General features: G+C 49.2%; 6 protein-coding genes across 6 annotated transcripts; 1 reads left to right on the top strand and 5 right to left on the bottom strand.

Moving 5' to 3' along the window:
• Nucleotides 1-2,944: 2,944 nt before the first annotated feature.
• ACHE_70597S (uncharacterized protein) lies at nt 2,945-3,889 on the top strand (the record flags this gene model as incomplete). The annotated part of the gene is made up of 1 exon (XM_043282947.1): nt 2,945-3,889. The coding sequence occupies one exon, from the start codon at nt 2,945-2,947 to the stop codon at nt 3,887-3,889; it is 945 nt and encodes a 314-aa protein (XP_043140276.1).
• Nucleotides 3,890-4,652: 763 nt separating this feature from the next.
• Nucleotides 4,653-6,308, bottom strand: ACHE_70598A (putative sugar transporter; the record flags this gene model as incomplete). Its single annotated transcript, XM_043282948.1, has 1 exon — nt 4,653-6,308. One exon carries the CDS (start codon nt 6,306-6,308, stop codon nt 4,653-4,655), a length of 1,656 nt encoding a protein of 551 aa, XP_043140277.1.
• A 942-nt stretch (nt 6,309-7,250) lies between these two features.
• rhgB (putative extracellular rhamnogalacturonase) lies at nt 7,251-8,873 on the bottom strand (the record flags this gene model as incomplete). The annotated part of the gene is made up of 4 exons (XM_043282949.1): nt 7,251-7,858; nt 7,906-8,107; nt 8,156-8,194; nt 8,250-8,873. 4 exons carry the CDS (start codon nt 8,871-8,873, stop codon nt 7,251-7,253), a joined length of 1,473 nt encoding a protein of 490 aa, XP_043140278.1.
• A 5,511-nt stretch (nt 8,874-14,384) lies between these two features.
• Nucleotides 14,385-16,163, bottom strand: ACHE_70600A (putative MFS transporter; the record flags this gene model as incomplete). Its single annotated transcript, XM_043282950.1, has 5 exons — nt 14,385-15,001; nt 15,054-15,496; nt 15,542-15,695; nt 15,753-15,921; nt 15,987-16,163. The coding sequence occupies 5 exons, from the start codon at nt 16,161-16,163 to the stop codon at nt 14,385-14,387; spliced, it is 1,560 nt and encodes a 519-aa protein (XP_043140279.1).
• A 944-nt stretch (nt 16,164-17,107) lies between these two features.
• On the bottom strand, nt 17,108-22,607 carry ACHE_70601A (ankyrin repeat protein; the record flags this gene model as incomplete). Its single annotated transcript, XM_043282951.1, has 6 exons — nt 17,108-18,096; nt 18,145-19,175; nt 19,233-20,952; nt 21,007-21,331; nt 21,383-21,625; nt 21,684-22,607. The coding sequence occupies 6 exons, from the start codon at nt 22,605-22,607 to the stop codon at nt 17,108-17,110; spliced, it is 5,232 nt and encodes a 1,743-aa protein (XP_043140280.1).
• A 499-nt stretch (nt 22,608-23,106) lies between these two features.
• Nucleotides 23,107-24,090, bottom strand: ACHE_70602A (hydroxymethylglutaryl-CoA lyase; the record flags this gene model as incomplete). The annotated part of the gene is made up of 1 exon (XM_043282953.1): nt 23,107-24,090. One exon carries the CDS (start codon nt 24,088-24,090, stop codon nt 23,107-23,109), a length of 984 nt encoding a protein of 327 aa, XP_043140281.1.
• Between the last annotated feature and the right edge of the window lie 1,490 nt (nt 24,091-25,580).

Here is a 25,580-nt window from a genome sequence, read left to right on the forward strand (position 1 = left end):
TTTCTTTTTTGTTTTCTTTTCATCGTTTTTATTTTTACTTTTCTTGTTCTACATACATACAGTCGGGCGTCCGTCCATTCCTGTTAGCGAGCCTACTTAATGCCTCAGGAACCAACTGTATCCGCAGTCTACGACGAAATAATTCTATTTACTACATCTCGCTCTTCCTCCTGTCTCTTTTCCAGGCACCCTATGATACTCTTACGATCCAAGCATACTGTGTAGTCAAATGCGGTGCACCCAAAACGATCTCTTTCTGAGACGCAGGCCCCTTTCTCCAAAAGCATCCCGATAATCCTTTCATGGGTCTCGTCCAGATTATTACGAGTCTTGACCCAGTTATCATGGACATTCAAACACAATGGTAACCCCCCAGCAACATAATGCAAAGGTCTGAGCCATCTTCGCAGGAGCAGAAGCATCGGCTCCATAAGCCAAAAGCAACTGCAGAAATTTCTCACTACCAACATGCGCTGCAAAGTGTAATGCAATGTCCCCGTTAGTTCTTTGTGCGCCAACACGGGATTCAAGCAGCAATTTCAGAATCGACCATAGGCTTGATTCCAATGCCCCGCAATATGCAATCCGCCCGGGGCAAGAACATCCACATTTCAACAGAAATCGCACCATAGCCTCACGCCCATAGATTAGCGCACTCTGCAAGAGAACAAGAGAACCTCAGGATCGAACCACGCACCACGACTAAAGGACTCGAGCACATCCCACATCACAACATGCCACCGCATGCTGCAGGATTTTTACTGTCGATAAGCCTGGTACCTACACCCACATCTTTTTCAAGAAGCACCCGCACAGTACATAGGCGGCCCATATTTGCTGCTATGCCTGGGCTTTTTTGTAATTCAACATAGGTGCTTTTCTCGAAGAGTAGTTTCGCACATATTTTGTGATTGTTATTCAACGCATATTCAAAGGCTGTCAGATATTCACGATTCAGGGTGCCTGGTGCCGCGCCTCCCACAAGAAGGAGCTCTAGCATGGCTAGCTTGTAATGTGTAATTGGAAATATAAAAGGAAGAGGCGATAATTCAGCACTCATGGCCAGTAATGGTTCAACACACTGCAAGTGACCATTGGCTGCGGCTAGACACAAGGCATCATTCTTCACTATACACGATGAAGATTCTCTTCCTTTCCCTGAGCTTGAAGTTCCTGGATCACAGCTGCATAGCCCTCCTGCGCAGCCCTTTCCAACGTACTGGGCAAATGACAGTGCTGATCTCCAGACACTGGATGCAACATTGTAAAATGGCATACACAACACTTTGTGCAAGTCATGTGATGTTAGCAATAAAGCATTAATGCCCTGCAACTCTACGCAGATGATTCAGGAATAATCTCTTTTGAGCATTGGAGGAGGGAGCATTTTAGTGTTGGTGCTGTGTCTTGTCTGACATTGTGTGGGATCTGGCACTCTTGAGTTTCTGCCAGGGATTCTGCTCTCGGATATAACTGACATCCTTCTTACCGCATAACCCCAATCTCATCTCATATACATTCATGTCATGTGACGTTGGTGCTTTATCTTTTTCTTTCTTTTTTTTTTTGGAGGTCAGCACTATGTTCGACCAGATAAGCCCACCGTGCTTGTAATTACAAAAGAGCCCTGCATGCAGCGCAGCATTCTCCAACCTTACTCTTTCGAGTGCACCTCAGGAGCAGACTAAGCCCACGTAGGCTTGGACTGAGTCGTTTTTTAACTTGCTCTAACCAGAGAACACCCACTGAACACACATAACGCTACCTTGAGGAATGCCTATGGACATATTCAACAACAAAGCAAGCCACAAGCTCGATGGCCGTGAGGGTGACACCGATGATGAAAAACACGGCCATAGTAAGCGTTTATCACACACTGGACCTGGTATACCAGTGCCTTGAACGTGCGTTATCTTTGCAAGGAATAATGGAGCAGACCACCCCTACTGTCGGTCCATCTTTCAATTGAGATAGGCCCTGGTCTCCTATCAAGGAATAAGGCTATGGAATCGAAGGAGTTTTGAATGAGTCTGGAGCCGAGGACTTGTCAGAGGTGCCGTAGGTCTCAGCGAAGATTGAGAGAGGTTCAGGCCGTTTGAGACAGATACCTGAGAATTTTCCTATCCTTTGTTTGCTCTTCGTTTTTTTAGTGGTCCCATCAAATTACAAGGAGCCCTTACCAAATGGCTACTTGTAGTATTGTTTTAGACGCCAAAAGTGAAAGAAATTTTGTTTATTATACATAGATAATTACATCTCTGACATGATCTCAAGGCAATCGTCAAGATCCAGAGCTGTACACGTCGACGCTGAAAAGTCTACATAGTACAGAGGCCCTGTGTTTCTGTCCTCCGCCTTGGAGATATGAAGAATTTAATTGTCATGAAATGAGTGCTATGTACAGTACGATGTGAAAGTGTAGAGAAATAATTTAGCCAGTGATTGTTCAATCTACTCAACTCTCAATGTATTGAAAGGCGTATCTAATAACTGGCCTGGACAGACTTCCAATGCATTTCATCCCATTTATCTTTGAATCTGGTGCAGGTTCATCATTATGGGAGGCTTGTTTTCATTGTTGTGGAAATCATTTCCAATATGCATTTATCCAACTTTGGCTTCTGTATCTACTCTTGCGCAATCTGACAACTCATTCATTGTCTCCCGTTCTTCAATGCCAACGCTCACCAATACCAGTGGCAGCCCTACATTTCTCACCGATATAAAACCGTTGAGATTCGGCCCGACCTCGGCACGGGAATATTGCCCAATCGGGACGTAGCTGCGGATAGGATTCGCCATACGCTATTATAAATCAATGTTGATCGCGCGGCTTATAAATAAAGAAAAATGGACTAGGAACAATGATATTTGTTTGAAAAGGGTGCTAAAACCCAGATCTTCCCAATTACAGTATCCAGGAAATCAACCAAACCAGCAAACCATGTCTACAACCCGCTACGACGCAGCCCCAGCCGACCCGAGTCCTCTCGGACAGCCGCTCGAGTTCTCCTTCTCGGGCCGAACAGCACCAAACCGCTTCCTCAAGGGCGCTATGAGCGAGCGTCTAGCCTCATTCACCATGGCCGACAAGGCCAACCGCGGCATCCCATCCCGGGAACTAATCAACCTGTACCAGCACTGGGGCGAGGGCGAGATCGGCCTCTCGCTAACAGGCAACGTGATGATAGCGCCAGACCAGCTCGAAGCACCCGGGAACATGATCATCCCATCCGATGCGCCGCTGTCGGGGGTCCGGTTTGAGCGGTTCGCCGAGCTCGCGGGCAAGGCGAAGGCGAATGGGTGTTTGATTGTTGCGCAGGTGTCGCATCCGGGGCGGCAGACTGCTGCTGCGGTGCAGCCGAGTCCCATTAGTGCGAGTGAGGTGCCGCTTGCGGGGTCGCCGTTGGGGATTGAGTTTGCGGTGCCGCGTGCGGCGACGAGGGAGGATATTGCTGGCGTTGTTGAGGGGTTTGCGCATGCTGCTGAGTATCTTGATAAGGCTGGGTTTGATGGTATTCAGTTGCATGCTGCGCATGGGTATCTTTTGAGTCAGTTCTTGTCGTCGACGACGAACAAGCGGACTGATGAGTATGGTGGGGAGTTGAAAAACCGGATGCGGTTGATTCTGGAGATCCGGGAGGCGGTTGCGCAGCGGGTGCGCAAGGACTTCATTGTTGGCATTAAGATTAACAGTGTTGAGTTCCAGGAGCATGGGTTCCAGCCTGAGGAGGCGCGGGTGCTGTGCGAGACGCTTGAGGAGAATGCGTTTGACTTTGTTGAGTTGTCGGGTGGTACGTATGAGAAGTGGGCTATGGACGAGAGACGGGAGACCACCTCGAAGCGCGAAGCTGTAAGCCATTTTCCCTTCCCTAGTCTACAAACATAGCAAGCTGACAAAAAAGTTCTTCCTCGACTTCGCCCAACTCATCGTCCCAACCTTGAAGAAGACCAAGTCCTACCTCACCGGTGGCTTCCGCAGCGTCTCCGGCATGGTCGATGCCCTGAATGTCGTCGATGGTATCGGTCTGGGTCGTCCCCTCTGCCAGGAACCATACCTGTGCTCACACATCCTGGCCGGAAAGGTTCCCTCGGCCATCTCGTTGCAGTTAAGCCAGGATGATTTTATGACCACGGCGACGGCTTCGGTGTTGCATATCAGACAAATCGCGAATCACCAGCAGCCGCTGAACCTGGGACTGGCTGAGAACACGGCTAAGTTCTATGAGGCTGTTGGAGAGTATTTGGCTGCGAAGAAGGAGGATACTACGGGGGATGTGTATGCGCCGCCTGTGTTGCGAGGATGGAGTGAGGCGTTGACTGCGGAGGTCATGTAATTAGATTGTACATACGGAGTACCTTGAGCGGGAATACAGACGCTAATAGACACGAATCAAATATGGAACAACAAAATCATATCCAAAACATTGCACTTCCCCACTATCTATGGGACAGCGCTCGGGGGACTAGATAGACGGTTTGATGCGTGTAGCTATGTGGACTCTAACCCTATTTCATAGAAGCATTGATTGCTGGCTCCATATAAACTTCGTCTACAAGGAACATGCATGCATATCGAAAAATTCAAATATCAAAGCGCCTCATGCAAATGAGAATGCATTATACAAGCACAATACAAACACTACAAAACACTACAAACTCGCCCTCCCCCTTGACTCATACGGAATCAACATCACGACCACACCGGCAGCGATAAACAAAACCCCACTAAGATACACCGGCGCAGCAGTGTTTAGATCGGCAAACATGGCAATAATCGGCGCCATAATTCCAAACACCCGACTCGAAGACGCCGTCAATGCATTTCCCGTCCCGCGGTCTTTCGTAAGGAAGAGTTCAGGCGTATATGCATACAACACGGCGGATTGGATGTTGCTCATGAAGTTGTACGCGCAGTTCCAACCTAGTAGCGCGTTTGATGATGTTGCCGTCGTGGACGCTAAAAGAAATACACCAGTGAAGACGGCAGAAAGCATAAAGGTGCCCTTGCGGCCGAACCGGGGCATTTCGACCAGCGCGCCGCCGAGCAGACACCCCGGAATCCCTAGGACGGCGATAATGAGTGAATTACGGTAGGTGATATAGGTCGAGCCATCGCCAAATTCAGCGCCTCTAGATTGCTGGATGTATGGTAAAAAGGCGTTGTAAAGAGGGGATCCCAGGCCAATGAATGCCCATACCAGCATGATCATCGAGGTCGACAAGGCGCGACGGGGTGTATCGAAGAGACCCCGGACATGTTCCAGACTAACTTTTTCCAGTCGCATGCGGATAAGGTTTCGCGTGCTCAATGCTGGCAATGTACTCAATCCGACATCCTCTTCGTCTTCCGCATCGTTTTCTTGCAGATCGCTTAAAGAGAAAGATGTCCGACGTCCATTCCTCCTTGCTATCTCGCGGACCACCTCCACAGCTTCGTCATTGCGTCCTTTACCCATGAGGTACTTGGGCGACTCAAAAAGCGTGAAAAAGACAAATCTGCAGATAAACATAACCATAGCAAGGCCACCCATCGTCAGGAGAAAGTACCTCCATCCCATATTACCCGACTTCGAGCATGACTCCCCACTATCCTCGTTGCAGGTCATATTCCCCAGCAACGGCCATGCCACTAACGTTGCCAGCAACTGCGCAAACGCCCACGCAACCGACAAAATCGTGAGCAGATACTGATGCGACCCAGGCAAGAACTCGAGAAAAATAGCCGAGTCAACGGGTAGATTTCCCCCAACACCGATCGACCACAGCGCCGTAAAGACGCATATCGCCGCGAAACTAGACGACGCAGCAGCAACCAACCCAAACACCCCTGTAATCCCAAGCGTCAGATTGAACGCCCATTTTCGTCCAAAGATATCACACCCAAAACCCCAAAAAAGTGCTCCGATAAGCAACCCGATATTCTGCGCCAGCGTCAATATCGGCGGTTTGGTTGCGTTGAATTCGTATGAAACTGGCGGCAGGATCAATGACACCACGATCGGCCAGAGATTATCGCTCGCCCAGCCGAATCCGATCACGAAGAAGAGTTGCCATTGATACCGGCCCATGCCAATATCCTGGATGGCACGGTTGAGCGCGGTGGCTTTGGCCGTGTAGGCGGCGTTGCGGCCATTGCTATCGCCGGGAAGCGACGGGGAGGTAGTGGATTCAGGATCGAGCGGTTCGAGCGCAGAAAATGGCGATTCTTCGTTTTGCTTAGAGTGAGTGGACATGGTCCTGTTGTTCCATTGAGAAAGAGCGATGTATTCCGGCGACTGAGGACGAGAGGTGAGTAGGGAGTGCATTCCAGTGGCTGGCTGAGCTTGATGATGTGCTCTGATTTATAATGAGGAGCTCATTGCGGGGTTAGTTCGATTTGGAAGCAAACCCAGCGAGAAACCCATGGAATATATAGATGATAATATCGAAATCTACATAAAACTAGGAGAGAATACATATAAAGATGTTGAATATCAAGTCACGTTGGCGGTGATGTCACCTGATTTCCCAAAATAGCAACCCGGAAGTATCATCCACACGCTATACAACTGTCAAGTCCGAAAACTACAATAAGAAAACCATGAAAAGCCGATGGAACGGTTGCTTGAACAAATGCGAAGGCATCAAAACAACCTATTCGACCTATATATCGAAGCCTCATCAGTTAAATCTTCTCTTAATTCGAACCGTCTACAGAATGTACTGACCCTGAAAGACCTAAACTCGGGAAAGTCAAATTGTGCACTAAGACATGCATTCCCATGGCTGACTCGATACTCCCTGGGGCCCTCTACACAGTTCTCTTGCGAGTAGAACGTCATAGTGAAGGGGCCCGGTTTACTCTGGGCAGCGTGGACGTTGACACGAGTACCGATATTTTGGCAATCGATTTTCTCGGTATTAGCCTGACTGAATACCATGTCTTTGCCACACATATGCCCGGCGTAGAAATTAGCGAACCATTGGCTGGGGGCAGGGGCGGCAGAGGCTGATGCAGCACAAAGGATGAGAGGGAGGATACTAGAGGCACGCATAATGAGAGGATAAAGCTGTTGTTATGAAGAAAGATAGCAAGGCTATTTTGAACGCTCAATTAAAACCAGATCTCGGACGGTTTATTTTCGGACAAAGCCATTGCATATGTATCACGGATTGTGTAACTGTATGACCATTAAATGTGACATTTGGCTGTATAACACTACTTTACGATGTCAATAGACACCAGGAGCATGGTACTTGAGATGAGTTCAGTCAAAGTATCCATACGGGAATCGTCTCGCCGCTCCTCTCACCATCCGACGGTTTTTACCGTGAAAGTCCGGATACGCACCAGTCTGCTCGGGCAGGAACCGTCTCTCAACCATCGAACTGGACCGCGTCGCGCCGCTGCTCCCCGCACTAGCCAGCGCACTATACGGAGTCGCTCCGGGGAAGAACGAGGTCGGGATAGTGGGAATCGGAATTGCAGAATCGGTACCGAACGCAGTGGACAAATCATTAGGCATGCGAGGTGCTGCAAAGGCCGAAGGAGTGGCAGTAGCAGTCAGCGCGGTGCTGTACGAAGACAAATCGTCCGAGTCCGATTCCAAGCAGAAGCCAGACCCGTAAGCACTGCGGCAGGTGTAGGACTGTTGGTCGCCGGATTCGGTCCACATGTTGAAGTTCTGGATGGTGATGTCCGTGCAGGGGACGGCGTCGGGGCACTCGATCTTGATGGGACCGCGTTGGGAACCGTCTTCTTCGGTGCCCTTCCAGTTCATAAAGGTTAGGTTGGTAAGCTGGACACCATCGCCGCTTCCTTCGTTCATGCTGCTCCAGTAGCTATCGATGTCGAGGGAATAGGCGTTGCCGTGCCCTAGATGGTTAGCTTGGAATCATTTATCCAGGTCAGCTTTGACTTACCAATGAAATTCTCAAAGACCGCGTTCGAGACGGTACCGCTGCCGCCATTGCTCTTGATCATGTACATCTGGTTGGACTTCCAGGTGTATATGTTGCGGTACATGATGTTGCTAATGTCGGTGTCGGATCCCAGTGAACCCATACCACATCCACCACTCCAGTTGCAGTAGATGTTCTCGACGAGGATGTTCTTTGCAGGGCTCTGCGCAGCGTTAGCATTGTCGAGCGACCTTGCTCTACCAGAACGTACCTTGACAGTCACGCATTCGTCCTTGTTGGTAACCTCGACCTGTTATCGCAGTACTATTAGCATCATCCCGAGGCCATAGATAGGAGGCACATACATCATGAATCCAGATATTGGTACTCCAAACATCAATACCATCCAATCCACCGGAATCACCGCCCCGAATAGCCATGTTATACACCTCTCCATTCTCACACGTATCCATAGAGAAGTGGAACGCCGGCGCATCAACCAACGCGACATCATGCACCGAGAAATCAGTCACCTCATACAACCGCAGAATCCGGGGCCCATTCAACGATCCTTCCTTATGGAACTCATACCCAGATCCCTGTACAGCACCCTTGGAGGTACTACTAAACAACTCAAAGTCGGAAGAGTGCTCGATCATGAACATGTTGCCTCCATCAGAGCCAGTCCGGTAAATAACTCCATCTAGCTGCAGCGCCCAGCCTTTGCCACCGCTGAGAGTCACCCAGCTCTCCATGGCATAGTCGCCTGGTGGGATGTAGACGACACCGCCGTTGGAGCATTCCTTGAAGGCGGAGTCGATGGCGGAGCCTATATCGGTGGATTTGTCTGCTTTGGCGCCGTAGTCAAGGACGTTGCAGGTTTTGGTGTTGGCTTTGGTGCTTGATGGCGACGAGGGGCCGACGCTGCCGGAGAGTTGGGCTGTTGCCAGAGGCAGAAGGGCCGCGAGGATGAAAAGATTAAAGTACATAGTGAATCCTGCCAGAGGATTAGGAAAGAAGGTAATGGATATTAAGAACAATAAGAGAATGGAATTAAAGAATGTCAATTGGCTTCAATGCCGTAAGGAATGTACATGGATGAATAGAAGCCAGAGAATGATAGGAGGCATAGGCATAGATATAGGAGTATCAAGCCGCATCCCCCAATGCCACCAGCAACTGTCACGAAATAGATTAAGAACTGAAACGCCGCATCGGCCGATCCGTTTGACTTTGATATGACTACTCCATACAGAAAGCCATGCGGACGGCACAGAAGCTTTGACCCACCGGATCCGCTCCGGTCTCGTTAGCATGCTCCTTTTGGCCATAGCCTGATCTACAGGTCACCGATAGATTAACGCTCAAAAGCTTCAGGTTCCGAACCCGCAAACAGCTTCACATATCGGGATGATTCCAGGTTGACTTATCGACGGCGCATAGATCAACAGCCGATCTGTCAGAGGTTAATAGACAAAGCAGATCTATGCGATGCAAAACACAACGGCCGAGAAACCGACATGGTATGATGAACGGGTACGACTAGATATATGCCTAGTAAGTCTCGTTCTTATCCTTCAACCACGCTTTAATAACCGGGAAATAATTCTTCATCATGACAACAACCCTTTCCGTGTCCGTAGTGCAAGCATATAGGCCAGCGCGACGGCGGCTCAGAGGGCATATTAGACCGCTTTCCCAAGACCCCAATAGGAATTCTCTCGGGAGTTTTTCTGGCCATACTCGAGAAAGCCCAGTTAGGACGTAGTTCCTGCGCCCGCCAGACATATCCATCAACGAGCAAGGTGCGGATCAGGTCTGAGTCCAGCGTATTCTCATACATATGAAAGACCATGTTAAAACACCCGGAGCACGTGGGTAGGAGGCAATGGGATTCCATAGCTTGCATTATGATAGCATCTGCGATAGCATCCTTGAAGGTTCCACCCATCAGGTACTCGCCTAAGAAGTATGCTTTCCCCAGGACCGTTATTTTGCTAACTACTTTTGGACCACGCGGCCCGCGTTTTAGATACCAATCGGCTTGGCTTTCCTGCGTTAGACTATGCAGTACACTGGGATCGTGATTATATTAGAAACTGTCTGAAAGAACAGCAGGTACACAAAGGTTTTATAGTTAATGCAAATCTCTCAATAAACGCCTGAATACCCAGGCACCAGAACCCTGATCACGTGGCTCTATGAAGTAGCATTGAATCACTTCTCCAAAAAAAAAAAAAATCAAATATTGCCCCTAAAAAAATTCCTATAGAATTATCTCCTCCCCAAGATGCCTAAATGCGGCTTTCTTCAGTGCTCAAACGAGATAATCTTTAAAATCGGCAGCTATCTAGAACTAAGGCATTTATACGCCCTACTACAAACATCACATGGCCTCCATAATGCTTTGCGCAGTCTGTTCTATGACCGCATAGCTAATCATTGCAGTGGCTTGCCTGACTATGAATTTACTATGCTAGAATGGGCCGCGCAGGAGGGCTATGTAAACGTGATTCAGGAGCTACAATTACGAGGACGAGAACAGGTCTTCATGTGCGGAACGAAAGATGCAGCCATATGTCTAGCTGCAGCCAACGGCCATCTATCATGTATTGAGCCATTGATTGCGATGGGAGCAGAGGTGTCGCAATACCCTTATGATCATCATATTCAACGCTATTCACCATTGATGTGGGCTGCCAGAAACGGCAACTTAGCCATGGTGAAGCTTCTTATCTCCAAAGGCGCAAGGACAGAGACGAGAAGTCTTCAATTCTTGACGGCTCTGGAATATGCTGTAATGAATCATCATGTTACCTGTGTGAGATATATCCTCGGGAAGAGTTCACAGGCTGAGCTATCGACTTACCTGAACAAAGCGGCAAGGTCAAACCATCCAAGCTTTGTACAACTGCTGCTTGATAAAGGTGCGGATGTGGATGTCAAGGACGAACAGGATGGGCAAACTGTTGTGCAGTATGCAGTACTATATTACAACTGGAAATGCCTACGAATACTATTCGCATATGGTGAGCGCCACAGACCTGATATTCTTTTGCATATTGCGATCATGAATGAAGACCAAGGTCTTTTACGGCGAGCACTGCATCTCGGGGCCAATCCATTGGAAAACAGATACGCCGGGAAGACTGCCTACCATCAAGCATTGATACTTGGGAAACGCGGGATCCTGAAAGTATTACTGAAGTGCTGCGCCGAGGATAGTACCTCTAACAAAACCGTCGCACTATTTTACGCAGCGCACATTGGCGACGATGAAATTGTGCGGTTACTTCTATCTAAAGGGGCCAACGCTTCTTCACCGGATAAAGTCGGGTTCAGGTCTTTGCACTATGCTGTAGGTGCCTGGTCGAAGTATTTTGATAACCGCAATCCGCCGATTGAGAACCGTTTAAGAATTATCAAGATGCTCATGGACAGAGGGGCTCGGGCCTCAGATGTTAATCATCTTGGATGGACTGCTCTGGGATATGCAAAGCGCTGGCATTGTGCGAGTATTATATGTTTTTTGAAGCAAAAAGAGGCCGAAGAGTCATATGTTTCTTGATAGCGGTACAGGTGCCCTTTGCTTCTCAATAGAGTACCTATATCTTTGGAATCTAATTGAATCTAATTCGGTTAATCACTTGCTCACTCTTGCTACTATCATGATATTAAGCCACAAATCATGGACAAGCTTAACCATATACTTGAACTTTTGCGCAGTCCAAGTAGCATAGAGTCATCATACCTATACAGCCAGCGTCACAACGTATGCTTGAACAGGTGAATCGAGATCTGCAAATGTAATCGTGTGAATCGACATACAATTCACCGCAGCACTCTTCTTCACCAATGTCACCTCTCTGACCTTAACTCATCTTATTCTGTACCACCCCAACCTCAACACCAACCACCTTGCCCATGGGAGTTCTTGAGATATATCTCTCTCTCTCTTTATATATATATATATATATATGTGTGTGTGTGTGTGTTGACTTTAGGGCTACTAGATTCTATAAGATTGATTTCAGGATGTCAATCCGGATGTAGGATGTGTGCCTCGCACAAATCTCCCCAAATAACCGCGCCGTCCTCGTGTCACGACCTTCGCCCTCATCCGTGTCAACTATAAGGATAATCTGAACTGTTAGGGGAAACAACGAAACAACCACTCATCATTGAAGACTGGGCCTTAATCAGGCTGCTCACTCGTCCGTCCCCGAGAACATCCAGACCACAAGATCGATTAATGACTGGTCGGTAGCCTGCGCAACATTCATCACTTTGACACCGGGAAGCGCCTTCGAGGTTGTTATCGGCGGAAGTCCCCAAAGGAACCTAGCCTGTCAATATCGCCCGCAAAGCACTCGTCATCGTCAATGGAACCCTGGTGAAATGAATGGGCATCTGCCCTTCCCCCGATAGTAATCATTCTGACCGAGAGTGTTGTGCCCATCATCGAGGAGGACATCGTGATATGTGAGTTTCGATGATAAGACCAGAGGTCCCAATGCTATTACCGTCGGCAGATCGCAATCTCATCGGCTAGCCTCTTTGCTACCAATTAAACAATTACCGTCTACCTCCTCAAAGCGAAGCTATCTATACGCCCGGCGACCCGAAAAACCAGGTTGTTATGAATGCCTGCAGCTTCTTCTTTTACTTCCTCCCAGGTAGGTCAGGACTGCCCGGCGAAAAAGACCTGAGCTCACACGCATATAAATGCGATCGTGGCCGATGGTATCGGTGAAATTGCCCCCCTTCCGCCGCCAAAACTGCGCAAGACGGGGCTTCTAACTCTCGTGTCGACGGAAAAAAAGGCAATTGAACCCGGAGGACGGGAAAGGAAAAGACGACTGCGGGTAATATAAGGTTGTTATAGGCGGAATAATACTGTTCTAAACGGTTTTCATGCTTTAGCATGCTTGACTAATGAAAGGCTAATCTGGTGATGCAGAGAACTATCATGGTGATCTCCTAATTACCGTACAACGAACCCACTTTCTGGCCTCTAACATCATATCTTCGCATCTTTGCTTCTATGACCGCCAATCCGCTCGCATTCCAACCCTCAGCAGCTCACAAACCATGGGAAAAAAAGCAGCGTGGGAAAAGCAGATTATCTGTATTTGTCTTTAATTTTCGACTAGGCAGCTATTGGGTCTTTGGGGGTAGTAGTGAGGTTGATACGATGTCACGAAGGAGAGCTGGTTTATGTATTTTTGGAAGCCACCATCCACCCAGTTAACATAGATCCTTCCGCCATTCAATACCATCGAAGAGACGAGACGATAAAAGTCGCGCGCCAGATGGGAATTCAGTCAGCAAGGCAACTGAGGCCTTTTCCTCAGAAGATGTCCAAACCAGAACCTACGACAACAACCAAAGCACCAACACCGAAATGCTACCTCCTCCAGTCCCCCAACGAAATCATCATTGAAGTCGCCAGCTATCTCAAACTGAGACACGTATACTCCTTCCTGAACACATCGTATGACTTGCAAACCATTCTGCATATCTTCTTCTATAATCGCGCATACAGTTAAAAAAAAAAAAAAAAAGAGGCTACACAACTATAATCAAGGGCCTTTGAGCTCGAGATGAGCAGGCTCTGACGTGTGAAATGAGGAATCTGGCTTTGGGCTCGGCTGCAGCTAGGGGTCACTTCTCCTGTGTCAAGATATTTATTTAACTGCAGCAGCAAGGAATGGAATGTAGGTCTTTTGAGGCTAATCTTATCACATGTGTTCGATATGGGCGCCAACCTCAACGGTCAAAAAGTTTTACAATCTGCGGTGGCAAGAGGTAGAAAAGAGTGTGTACAGATCTTTCTTGAGCACGGCATGACTTCCCAGCTTGAGAGGCTTTTCCGCACTGCAATAGTGGGTGGCCATGAGGATATTGTGCGCCTATTGCTTGAACACGGGGCTGTCTACGAAACACACAATGCACTCTGCATACCACTATGCTATGCAATGCTACAATGATCAATCTCCATCTCCAATTTTGAAACTGTTACTGAAATGTCATGTTGAGGGGTACACCAGAATTCCTGACGGAGACACCGCACTGCACTACGCAGCGCATATGGTGGACGTGGAAATCGTGCATTTACTTCTGGCCAAGGGAGCCAGTGTTTTTAGTTCGGATGCGAATGGGTTTAAGCCGCTGCATTATGCCGCGGGTGTGGTAACATCAGCTTTTCATGATAGTAATGATGTGCTTGATGCCCGTATGAAAGCCATTGGGCTGCTATTGAACAAGGGGGCTCAAATTTCGGGTAATACTAATTGTCGCGAATATACTGCGCTTGACTATGCGTTACGCTCATGCCACAGTACTATTATATCTTTCCTGAGGCTAAAGCAGGAAGAGGAGCCTGCTTGACCGTTTGCTTATGACCACGACCAATGTTTTGCTATCTGTCGGATTTGGTAGTTTATTAACACAAATACATACTATGCAGTAGTAGATCCATAGCATCCGTACCACATACCTTACAGCGTATACTTAAACAACGGCGACCTATCCCCCAAATCCAAGAGCTCCTCCTCACTATACATATTCCTGACCTCACCCTCCGCCAACCTTCTCTTCCTCCGATTCGCCCAAACATAACTCATCTCCAACAACAACACCAAAACCAACGACGTCCCCCCAAACGCCAAACTCAACCCAAACCCCGTATAATATGCCGGCGCTTCGGAATCCAAATACATAAAACTCCCAATAATACCCCCCGCATTACCAATGCAGATATTAAACGCGACGCCAATCGCGCGACGGTTTGCAGGGGCTAGATTATTCGCCGTCCAGGATGTTGTCGCTGGGTGGGTCGGGTAGATACCGATGCAGGTTAGGATGACGGCGAAGAAGGCCGGGCCGATATTGTCGGCTAGGGCGCCGTGGAAGGAGATTATGATGCTGTAGCCGATGGCGATGATGGTGACGGGGATGGCGACGAAGGGCATGCGCCAGTAGAAGCGATCGGAGAGGAAAGAGAAGCAGATTGCGGAGATGGCGCCGGCGACGTACGGCGGGACGGTCATTAGTTGGGCGTTCGTGCTGCTGAAGCCCATTGCTTTGGTGATTGTGGGGAGGGTAAATTTGGTTCCTGTGGTCGTTAGCCCTGTATTTCGATATAGGGAGTTGGGAAGGGGAGGTACCGTAAGAACAAGCAGATTGACACAAAAGCACATACGCCTGAATATACAGCCGCCAATTACCCAAAACACCCCAGACATCCTTCCACCGGAACCTATTCTGCGCATTCTCCTTCTTCAACTCACCACCCTCCTTGATAAACCGCTGCAACTCCAGGAACCGGATCTCATCTGCGTCCAGCCACTTGGATCTTCGCGGCGAGTCAATCAACAGGAAGAACGACGCCACGCCCAAGACAACAGTCGCCAGGCCCTCAATGATGAAAATCCAGCGCCAGCCCGCGTACCCTCCAACGCCGTTCATTTTCGCGATTGCGGCGGCGAGGAGGCCGGAAAATGCGCCGGATAGGGCACTGGCGCAGTAGAAGAAGGCGAGGCGAGAGGAGAGGTTCTTGGGCATGTACCAGAATGTGCAGAGGTATACGGCACCGGGGAAGAAGCCGGCCCTGTTTCGTTAATCATGGGTTTCATTAAAGTGGACAGGAACATACTCGAAAATACCCAACAACACACGAACAACTAATAATCCCGCATAACCCTGCACAACTCCGGTGAGGGTCATGATAATACCCCAGCAAAGAATAAGAATGCCCAGGTAAATCGACGGCCGGGTAAAGTTCTTCAGGAGCATATTACTCGGCACCTCTGCATAATCACCGTCAGTAATTGCCCTAGTCTCATGCTTGTGCGATATAAACATACCCAGCAAAACATAGGGAATAAAGAAAATAGCCAACGCAGTATTATACTGAATCCCATCAAGCCCCAGATCATCTAACATCCCCTCAATCTTCGCATTCCCGATGTTCGCTCTATCAAGGTGCGAAATGAGGTATAGGACGGCTAGCATGGGGACTAATCGAACATCGACCTGCGCACATTGACATCCTCATAAGCAAATAATCAAATACCAAAATAGCCAGGGGAGGTGAATACCTTCCGAATAACCTTCCTCCTCCTCTCTTCCGAAAACCCCATGTAAAAAGTCGCATCATCCGGATCCAGCCCCAGGACCTGGAAATTATCAATAGTGATGATATTCGAGACTTTTTCCTGCTGGATAGGTTCGGAGAATTTCTCATCTCGCTCGTCATAGATCCCTTCTCTGCCCATGGTGTCTTGTGGCTTGGCGCTTGTACTCCCGGGTAATCAAGTGCAAGCAAACGGGGCAAGACTGGGCTTTTATATCGATGCCAATGGCACCCTGGACTAGCACTCAGCGCAGCGGAAATACAATAATGCTATACATGCATGACCCCAACTCAATCCAACCTAGCTCAATCCGACATGACTCGACACCTACTCCTCACGAATGGGATGTACAGATCTGCATGACCAAGTCAGCACCTACACTCCCACTCCCGTCTCAAATATCCAAGTCCGTGCGAAAACGCGGGGAAATAAGCATAAGCAGTTTTATTTAGAGCCCATGTCAGAACTCGTATGAGGAGGCCACTGCTAAGCGGATATTATTTACTATTGTATGAGTATGTGCTAGGTAATGCCAAGGGGTCCACCGTGCGAAGCTTTCACATGGCAGTCGTGGCAGCGGGGAATTTCCTGGGGCCCCGGATTATCGCGGGGAAAGTGGCATTGGTCTTTTTATTGTGCTTTGCGTGAGAAGCGGAGCGATAGTGTTGGTGGTAATGACAGTGTCTTGTCCGAAATAGTATGGGGGATGAGGGTAAGTGGAAATAATTCCTATGCTTCGGAAAAAGAACAACGACCGTGATAGTGTTGATCTGACTGCGATTATCGACTTGCCAGTAGAACCCGCCTGTCTCGTATCGAGTGTCATATCCGCTTTCATTTCCGGGAGTATGACTACTTATCCGACTGGAGCATCGAAATCCGACTGATATTCGGGTATCCGAGGATTGATCGCAAACAAAGCATAGTTTTTGTCCATCAATGTACATCATGGGGTGATATTCATTCTTCAAGACATGGCACGCATCAAATTCTGTACGTAAACATCCAATATCAACTAACCATCCGCATATCATGCTATCAACTGAAACGCAGCAGAGCAGACATCTGGATCACCGATAGCAAGTTCACTCCTCCCGCTCATGAGCAGCCCGCTCATACCACGTCGACACCTCATCAACTTCCACCTTCGTACCCTCATCATCACCATGAGACTTCGCCGCCAGTCGCTTCGCGACTTCATTCGCCTCGAACAAAGTAACCAGCTTCCTCTTCTGACCGCCAGTCTGCGCCCGCTCACGACACAATTCGCAAATCTCTCGCCGCACATCTTGAGTCTGCTTCTCCTCAACAAAGTACTCGGGCTGCTGCTTCAACACTCCTCTGTACGGAGCGTCCTCATCGTTCCACGATGACGTCTCTGCCGACGGAATACGCGGCGGGCCTTCGGTTGCTTTGTGGACCCATTTGTCAATTGCCATTTCGAACGGTGTGGTGCCCGTGGCGCTCTCGCGGTGCAAGAGGTCCGCGCGACTGTCGACCATGAGCTTCAGGGCTCGTGGCAGCTCGCCCTTGACAGCGTCGTGGATGGGCGTGTTGCCGGCACCATCGAGCATCTCCAGATGTTTCTGGCCTGCCGGCTGGGCGAGATCCAGGATTATACGCAGCACGGCCGTTTTGCCGTCTGTTTCTATGCTGTTGGACTGATAGGAATCGAAACCGTACGCTTTGAGAATCCAGCGAGCAAGCGGAGTTAACGATCCTGGCCGCTCCGAAGACCGCTCTGTGAGCAATGACGGGATAAGGCGGGAGTCGAGAAGGGCGAGTAGTGACTCCATGTTGTCGGGATTTTCTCGGGCTTCGCCGTTCTTATCGCACAACAGCAAGTGGATAAGGTTGTTTCCGCTGCGATCACGGGTGGTTTGATCCGCTCCAGCTTCTATCAGGATCTTCGCAAAGCTCGCCCGGTGCAAGGAGAAAGCAAGCGCCAAGGGCGTATGTCCCTCTTGAGATTTGGTCTCCAAGCCGCCCGGATATTGCTTTGCGAGGTATTCGACTAATTGTTCAGATTCCTCGTTTGGCTTGGACAGCACAGCACAATGCAGAGACAGACCACCTGGTACTGGTTAGCCATAACCATATCACAAAAAGACAAGCCACTTACTCCTCGACTTAAGCCAATTCATCAAAGCGCCCTCAACACCCTTTGCAGACTTTTCAAGATGCTTCAAGCGCTTGTCATGTTCGTACGCCTTCGTGAAAGCAACATACTGCTGCCCCGGTTCCTTGCCCAGGAACCATTTGGTAGAATCGAGCTTTCCGTAAGACGCAGCAACCAGGAGCGGTGAACTCTTGCTCTTCTCTTGTCCTCCCTGCCATCGTTCGGCCCTAGCCCAATCCGCGCGCTTCTTTCCGCGGATGGTAAGTCCCTGATAAAACTCAGGTCTCTCTGCCAATTTCACGCCACTCTTCTCGACAAACTCGTCGATCGGCATGCCTGCCCCGGTTCGTTTAATGAGTTCTTCGAGGCAGCGCAAGCGGCCCAAGCCGATAGCCATGACAAAAACGCGCTCAGGAACGGTGTAGATCGTAGTGTCTTTCTCCGCATCCTGGCTGGTGAGCTCCTGGCCTAGTTCAAGCAGGAATACCAACAAAGGAACGTTGTCGGTCCAGACTGCGTAATCGAGCACATGTTGGGGAATTCGCGATGCGTCGTCATCTAAGCGCCAAGTAGAGAAGTAATTTTGGAGAACAGATGTGATTCCGGATTGAACTTCATATCGTGCCGAGTCGGATATGCCGTCGTTTTCGATAAATAACCGAGCAGAGCACTCCCAACGGAGGACATCGAGTGGTTTGATAGGACATTCCACCTGCGTGGCTACCTCCCCTATGTTGTCGACAGTGAATTGGTCATCGACAATCTCACTGTAGATGCGAGGCTGGTCGGTGTCATAGTCCGCTGTGTATCTCTTGTGCCCTTTTTGTTCCATTGGCTTATACTGAGCCTGAACAATCCCAAGGATTGCCTTTGCCACACTCAGATGTCCGCGTAGGACTGCAATGGAGAAAGGCGAGAAGAAGTGTCGGTCAGTGATGGCAATCTGAAGAGGCGCCTCTTCGTTGTTGGGACCCCACGTGGTAAGAGTAAGGGCTTTGATAGTTCCCAGATCTCCGTTCCATGCTGCTTCGTATCTGTTCAGATGATTAGCTGTGTAGCTTTTCTAGCAGGGGCGATGGCACAAAACTCACAGTTCCAGGTAACCATTCCTCTTAGTCTTCGTCAGATCCGGCACACGGAATTTGTAAGTCACCTTGAATTTATCTTTCTTCAGCGTCTCATCTTCCTCCTCTTCCTCCTCATCTTCCCTTGGCGCTTCGATATCAGGATACAGCTCCACAAACGTCTTTGCACCCTTCTCGAGCAAGACAGCCTCTACCTTCTGGAATTCCTCAGCAAGGTCTTTGGCCGCTGCCAATTTACGATCCACTCCCTTGCAGTTTCGCGCTTCGTTCACTGCATCTTGGTGATACCTTAGATTCTTTTCATACTCCTGTCTGGCCTCCTTCACTTGTTGCCGAGCAGTGAGCATCGCATAAGTTCCTTCCTTGATGCCGTCGAGGTAAGCCTTGTCATCAGTCTCGAGTGGGCGTGGGGGTAACGAAGTGCATTTTTCACCCTTGTACGCTTGTAGATTTTTGATCTTGTCACGAACGTTGTCAAGCAAGGAAGCCCCCTTGGTGTAGTCGCGCACATCCTCATCATCAACCACTAAACATCCCTCAGTAGTCAATGTGTTGGGATCCACACCACGCTCAAGAAGGTTAATGACGAGCTCTGGCAGCTCCTTCTTGACAGCCAAGATGATGGGCTGAGGCACATTGTGACGGAAGATGTCTGTATTTTTCTCTGACGAGTTTGATTGGATCGCTTCGAACACTGCCTTGGCGGATTGAACAAAATGACTGAATTCAAGCGTCGGCTCGGCGCCGGCTTCAAGCAGTTTGATTGCTCCGACAGGGTTTTTCGAGTTGATTGCAGCGACAAACGCAGAGTAAGGCTCGGGAGTCCAGGAGTATCCCAGAAATGCAAGATGATTGATGGCACGCTTAACTGCTGGTTCATCATGATGATGATAAAGGTCCAGAAGCTCTGAGTAGTTGGAGGCGGCCAGATAATGCAGTGGTGTGTTGTGCTTTAGGTCGGCTTGGGCAGGCGAGGCACCCAGCTGCAGAAGCTTCTGAGTCATTGCCTTGGCCTTTTCAAGCGGTAGCTGCAGTGCCAGAACCAAAGTGAGAATTGCAGCCGTAGGCGTGTTTTCAGAACCCAGTAGCTTGATTGGCAGTAGGACATCGGCGCCAAAAGACGAAACCAGCTCCTCAACAACGTCGACATGGCCGTTGAGGATCGCGAGATGAAGAGGTGAAGTGCGGCTATCCCAGGACAGCACGTTGACATCGTAAACATCGGGTTCGAGCTCGTTTTCAGTCCCATCAAAGACATCGCCAGATTCCGGTGCTTCGACTCTGACAAATGATGCGGAAGTGCGAGAGCTGCCATCATCAATGTCGATCATCTCGATATCATCGTCTTCAGGCTGATCCGTGGGCTTTCCCTTCTCTTGTGGAGGCTCACTCTTGCGAAGATCTTCTTTCTTCGCTTCTTGCTCCTCATTCTGCTCGCTCTTAATGAGAAGGACTCGGACAATGTCCACATTGCCTCTGGTGGCCGCGAAATGCAGCGCAGTCCGGCCATCAGCCACACGCGAGATCATTCGGGCACCGTGATCGACCAGGCACTGCACGATCTCTGGGGTAGAAGTCAAAGATGCCAGATGTAAAGGCGTCCTGCCGGTGTAGTCTCGGGTGTTCGGGTCGGCTGATTCTTGTAACAGCCATTGCTTCACAGCTTCGAGGTCGTGGTCGACGATCGCTTGACACAACTGCTCCGTGTTTCCAATGTACGCCATTTCTTGCGTATGTTAATATTGCAATGCAAGTTGCAAGGATTTCATGGAAGACTCACCTGTCCAGTCTGTGTCCGTGATAGGATTGAAACTGCCAATCTCCTGACGGCCAGGATCATCCTTGATGAATAATGAGACATCACCAGAAATATAAATCTTACTCTCTTCCTCAGCGACCTCCTTGTCCTCCTCTGTGACAGGCTCAGGACAGTAGCCGCAACAATCATGGATCACGTCTTCAACGTCGCCGAAGAAGGCGGGGTGACGATGAAGCCTAACTGTCCTGTCCTTTGGCCTATTCCACTCTGCATTGAGCAGCAAGTCCTTGGTAAACAGGAGCCTTTCGATGCGCTTGGCATGATATCTCGGTCCGTAAGGAATGGACTTGTAGACGAATTAGTGAATTGGTCGGTGTAATAAAACCGGGAAACTCACAAAATGATTGTAGTCGGAGATTTCATCCTCTTCCTGCCATTCAGGAGCTTCATCGTCCCAGTCATCTTTGATGTTGCCGGGAAGCTGCTTCGTTCTTTGGGCGTATCTATTGGCAAGTGGCCGGCCACGCTCCGCCCGTCTCTGCATGAGATAATTCTCCCGGTCCTCGGATTTTGGAAGCTTCTCCAGCACTAGCAAGCGTGCAAGACCAACTGTCCTCGAGAAACTTCTTTCGAAGATTGTCTAAAGGAGTCAGGAAGGAAACGGGACTGAGAAAGAAGGGGGACGGGAAAAAGCATACCGGGTCAATTCTGGAGCGGTCCAGCGACGGCCAAAATACCTCAAATCCGCGGTGTGAATACTTCGAAAGGCGGTTCTCATAAGAAGGCGAGCGCCTCGTCATATCAATCTGATTTATCTGCGTAATATACGATGCCAAAGCACGGGGCGAGGCATAGACCTGCTTGCCATCATACGCAGCACAAGAGCAGTCAACATCAAAGCCAGTCAGGATCTCCGCGACCGACTTGTAAATCCGAAGAACAATCTGGACATGACGAGTCGGATATTGAGAGACAATGGTAATCGTATTCTTCGTTCTGACAGTGGTGGTCTCGTAAAGAATCGTATTCTTGATCCTCGACTCGATGTGCTTGATCTTCTCCACGGCTTCCTCATCCGTCAAACCATACAAGAACAGATCCACATCCGACGCCGGAGCGAATTTTTCATGGTAAAACTGTCTCAACGCACGCTTCGAGCCACGATGTTTTTCCGGCACGGGTAAAAGAGAAGTCACCACGGCACTTCCGGCGACAACAACATTGCTCCACTCCAGATCACTCAAAGCGCCCTCAGAAAACAGCGTGAAGTTCTTCTGGAACTCTTCGAGAGTTGGAACCACGGCGGGGGAACCAGTGGGTCTCCGATCCTGGTTCTTCAGGGGCAGTAGATACTGGTCCTTGAGCTCCTGGGGCTCTGCATCCAGATTGCGCGCTCGAACCTGGACATTATTTGATCCTGTCGATTCGTCGTAAAGAGGGACGAGGTTAAGATGGTTGTCTTTCAGTGCGGGATGGGAGGGTTCTTGAGCAAAGACTTTGCGCGCGACGGCGTCGAATTCATTGTACGGTCGGACCAAGGCTTCAATTGGCTTGTCTTGATGCGATTGGACGTAACTGATGAAGTCATGATGCTTTGCGGGGAGGCTTGGGAGGTCGTACATGGTCGTGGGGTATCAATTGGTATTTGGTACGGAGTATAGAAAAAGCAAATCAGATAAACAATGTTGCTGTTGACAGCACTCACGTCTCCACTATTTCAGACAGTGAAGATTGTATGGAGAGTCAAGAGAGTGAAGAGAGGGAGAGGACAAGCTTTATAGGTAGCTTTGAGTCTGATACTCTGAGCTGTTGTGCATTTCCCGATTAGGCTTGGACCAGGCCACGCACGGCAGAATCATCACCGCCGCAGGCAGAAAAGGCCAATCAAAGGCAGCAGCCGCCCTAATGGAGAATTCTACGTGATGATCTCTCGATCGGGCGATCTGATGGGTCCAGCAATGTCTTGGCATGTCGTCATGGCGGGTTTCTCAGCTAGCCTCTGATCTGCCGAAAATGGTAATCATGGTGATTCAGTCTGAGGATGGTTCTATGTCCTATATACATGGTGCAGGAATATGTATGGTAGTGTTTTCACTAGCCAGAGTAGCCTCATAGCAGAAGTCAACACAGTATCGGTTTCTTTACCAACGCCCCCTCCGATCCAACATGCCGTAACGTAGTCGAAAGCCTCTCATTCGCACAAATCTCCTTCTGAACCCGACTCGAATTCTTCCGAGACAGAGTCTCTGATATCCATGTTCCCGTCTCAACCAGTCCCGAGAGATCAACCCCGGTCTTGACACCAGCATTGTCAAACATATACACCAAATCCTCAGTGGCGACGTTCCCTTTCGCTCCGGGTGCAAACGGACATCCTCCTAGGCCACTGATGCTGCTATCAAACACGCGCATTCCACATTGGTATGCTCGCCAGACGTTGGAGGCGCCTTGGCCGTAGGTATCATGGAAGTGACCGGCTAGTTGGTCGATAGGGATGTTGCTCTCGACGAGGTAGGATACTAGACTGTGCACTTTGGACGGTGTTCCCACGCCTAGCGTATCGCCTAGACTGACCTCGTAGCATCCCATGGCTAGTAGCTTGTGTACACAGTTCAATACCGCTGAAGGCTCTGTCGGCCCATCGTAGGGGTCGGCGAATATGCAGGACACATATCCTCTCACAGGGATACCATACTGCGCAGCCTTCTCCACAACACACTTTGCTTTTTGTATCCCCTCTTCCACAGAACAGTTGATATTCGCTTTACTAAACCCTTCCGTGGCGCTCACAAAAACCGCTACTTCTCTAACCCCGTATCGAATCGCAATATCAAGACCCTTCAGATTCGGCACGAGCACCGGGAACCGTCGATCAGGATCCGCTTGTAGCTGCTCCACGCTCGTATCACTCAGCACGTCCTGACAATCCGATAACTGCGGTATCGCGCGCGGCGAGACGACTGATGTCAGTTCGATAGTACGCAGACCCGTACGCTCAAGTCGCCGGATGAGTTCCACTTTCGTGGCTGTTGGAATGGGTTCTTTGATGTTCTGCAGGCCATCGCGGGGGCCGACTTCAACGATTCGGACTGCGCTGGCGGGCATGATTTGTCATGACATATCTGGCAATGAGTAGGAGTGATAGAAGAAAAAATCTATGTAATGTTGAATATATAAGTGTAATGATGTTTAAGCAGAGAATGATTCATCGCGCGGGGCCTTGATGTTCTCGGAAGAACGGACCGCGGCATTTCCCGATCGGGTAAGTACAATGCCCCGGATGCGGTTATTATCGATACGACACTCACCGATGAGATCGTTTCAGTCGCATCTATGGAATTCTATGTAGCAAGGAATAACAGAAACAGTTGCGTAGATAGCAGATATTTGAAAGTCTACGGAGTAATATCAGGTTTGATCCAACCCGACCAAGATAGGGCTCGACTCACCTGGGCGGTGGCAAATGAATATATTTGGACCCTACAGCCCTAATAGCCTAACCTAGATTACACGTTATGCACTGGCCTGACCTTAACAAGGTCAAATCTGCACCTAACGCTTACCAAGCTATCTTTTGCATATACCGAACCGAGCCTCAGGTACACGCGGGACAAGAATATGCGAATAATCCAATAGACCATAGGTGCTGTGTCCAATTCACTGCTATACAATATGTAGCACATACTCTGTCAGATCAAGAACTATACGTAGAGTAGGGTTCCCGCTCATCCTCGCACAATCAATCATCGTCGACTTTGATCAAATTGCCAACCACATGCACCAGACTCGGTTCACATGTATTCTTCTCCATTGCTACTATACAGCTCTGAGAGAAGCAAGATCCCCCAGCCACAGGTAATAGCCCCAAGGGATCTACGATCTTTTTGTGGCGGATCAATAGACCACGACAAACTGGTGGCGCTAAAAGCAGGGACACGTTGACGGGCAGCTCGCTGCACGCAAAGCCTAAGACCGATGAAAAGAAAGCTACAGACGGTATGCTTGTTCCAAGGTGCATGTCTACGAATAATACCCGAACGTTATAATAAGGAACACGTCTACAACGCGGAGGCCCAGAGCCTAACTTTTCCAGAGACTGGATGTCGTTCTCTAAACAGTGTTTGAAAAAGAAACACCACCACGATTTATTTTCGACACCAAACATAGAATCTGATTTTCACGATAATGTGTTGAGAGACCAATTATCCTTCAGTCTATGGTTGTTTCTGGTGGGCGAAAGCGGACAGGAAAGATTATTTTATCGGTCGCTTGACAGTGTACATATTGCGAAACCGAAGGTCAAAGTTGACCGTCTGCCCCAGTTCTTCTGGTCTGGCGCGAATGGAGCTTTTCCTGCACTTGAATTTTATTCTTCTCACGGAGATATCTTTTTGACTAGGGTTCTCTTGAAAACCGTGCTATCATTGCGACAGCATCGATGCCGTCTCACCCGAAATTTTGGAATGTCGTATCCATTCATTCAAGACATCAATAGCACCTTCCAGAGGGTAAACCTGGAAAAATTATTCTCTGCTTCACTATGGAAGAGTCTCGACAAACTAGGCACATTCACCAAGAAAGTACGAACGAGGCCA

Source organism: Aspergillus chevalieri, chromosome 7 (assembly GCF_016861735.1).
Source record: "Aspergillus chevalieri M1 DNA, chromosome 7, nearly complete sequence".
Taxonomy (NCBI): Eukaryota; Fungi; Ascomycota; class Eurotiomycetes; order Eurotiales; family Aspergillaceae; genus Aspergillus; species Aspergillus chevalieri.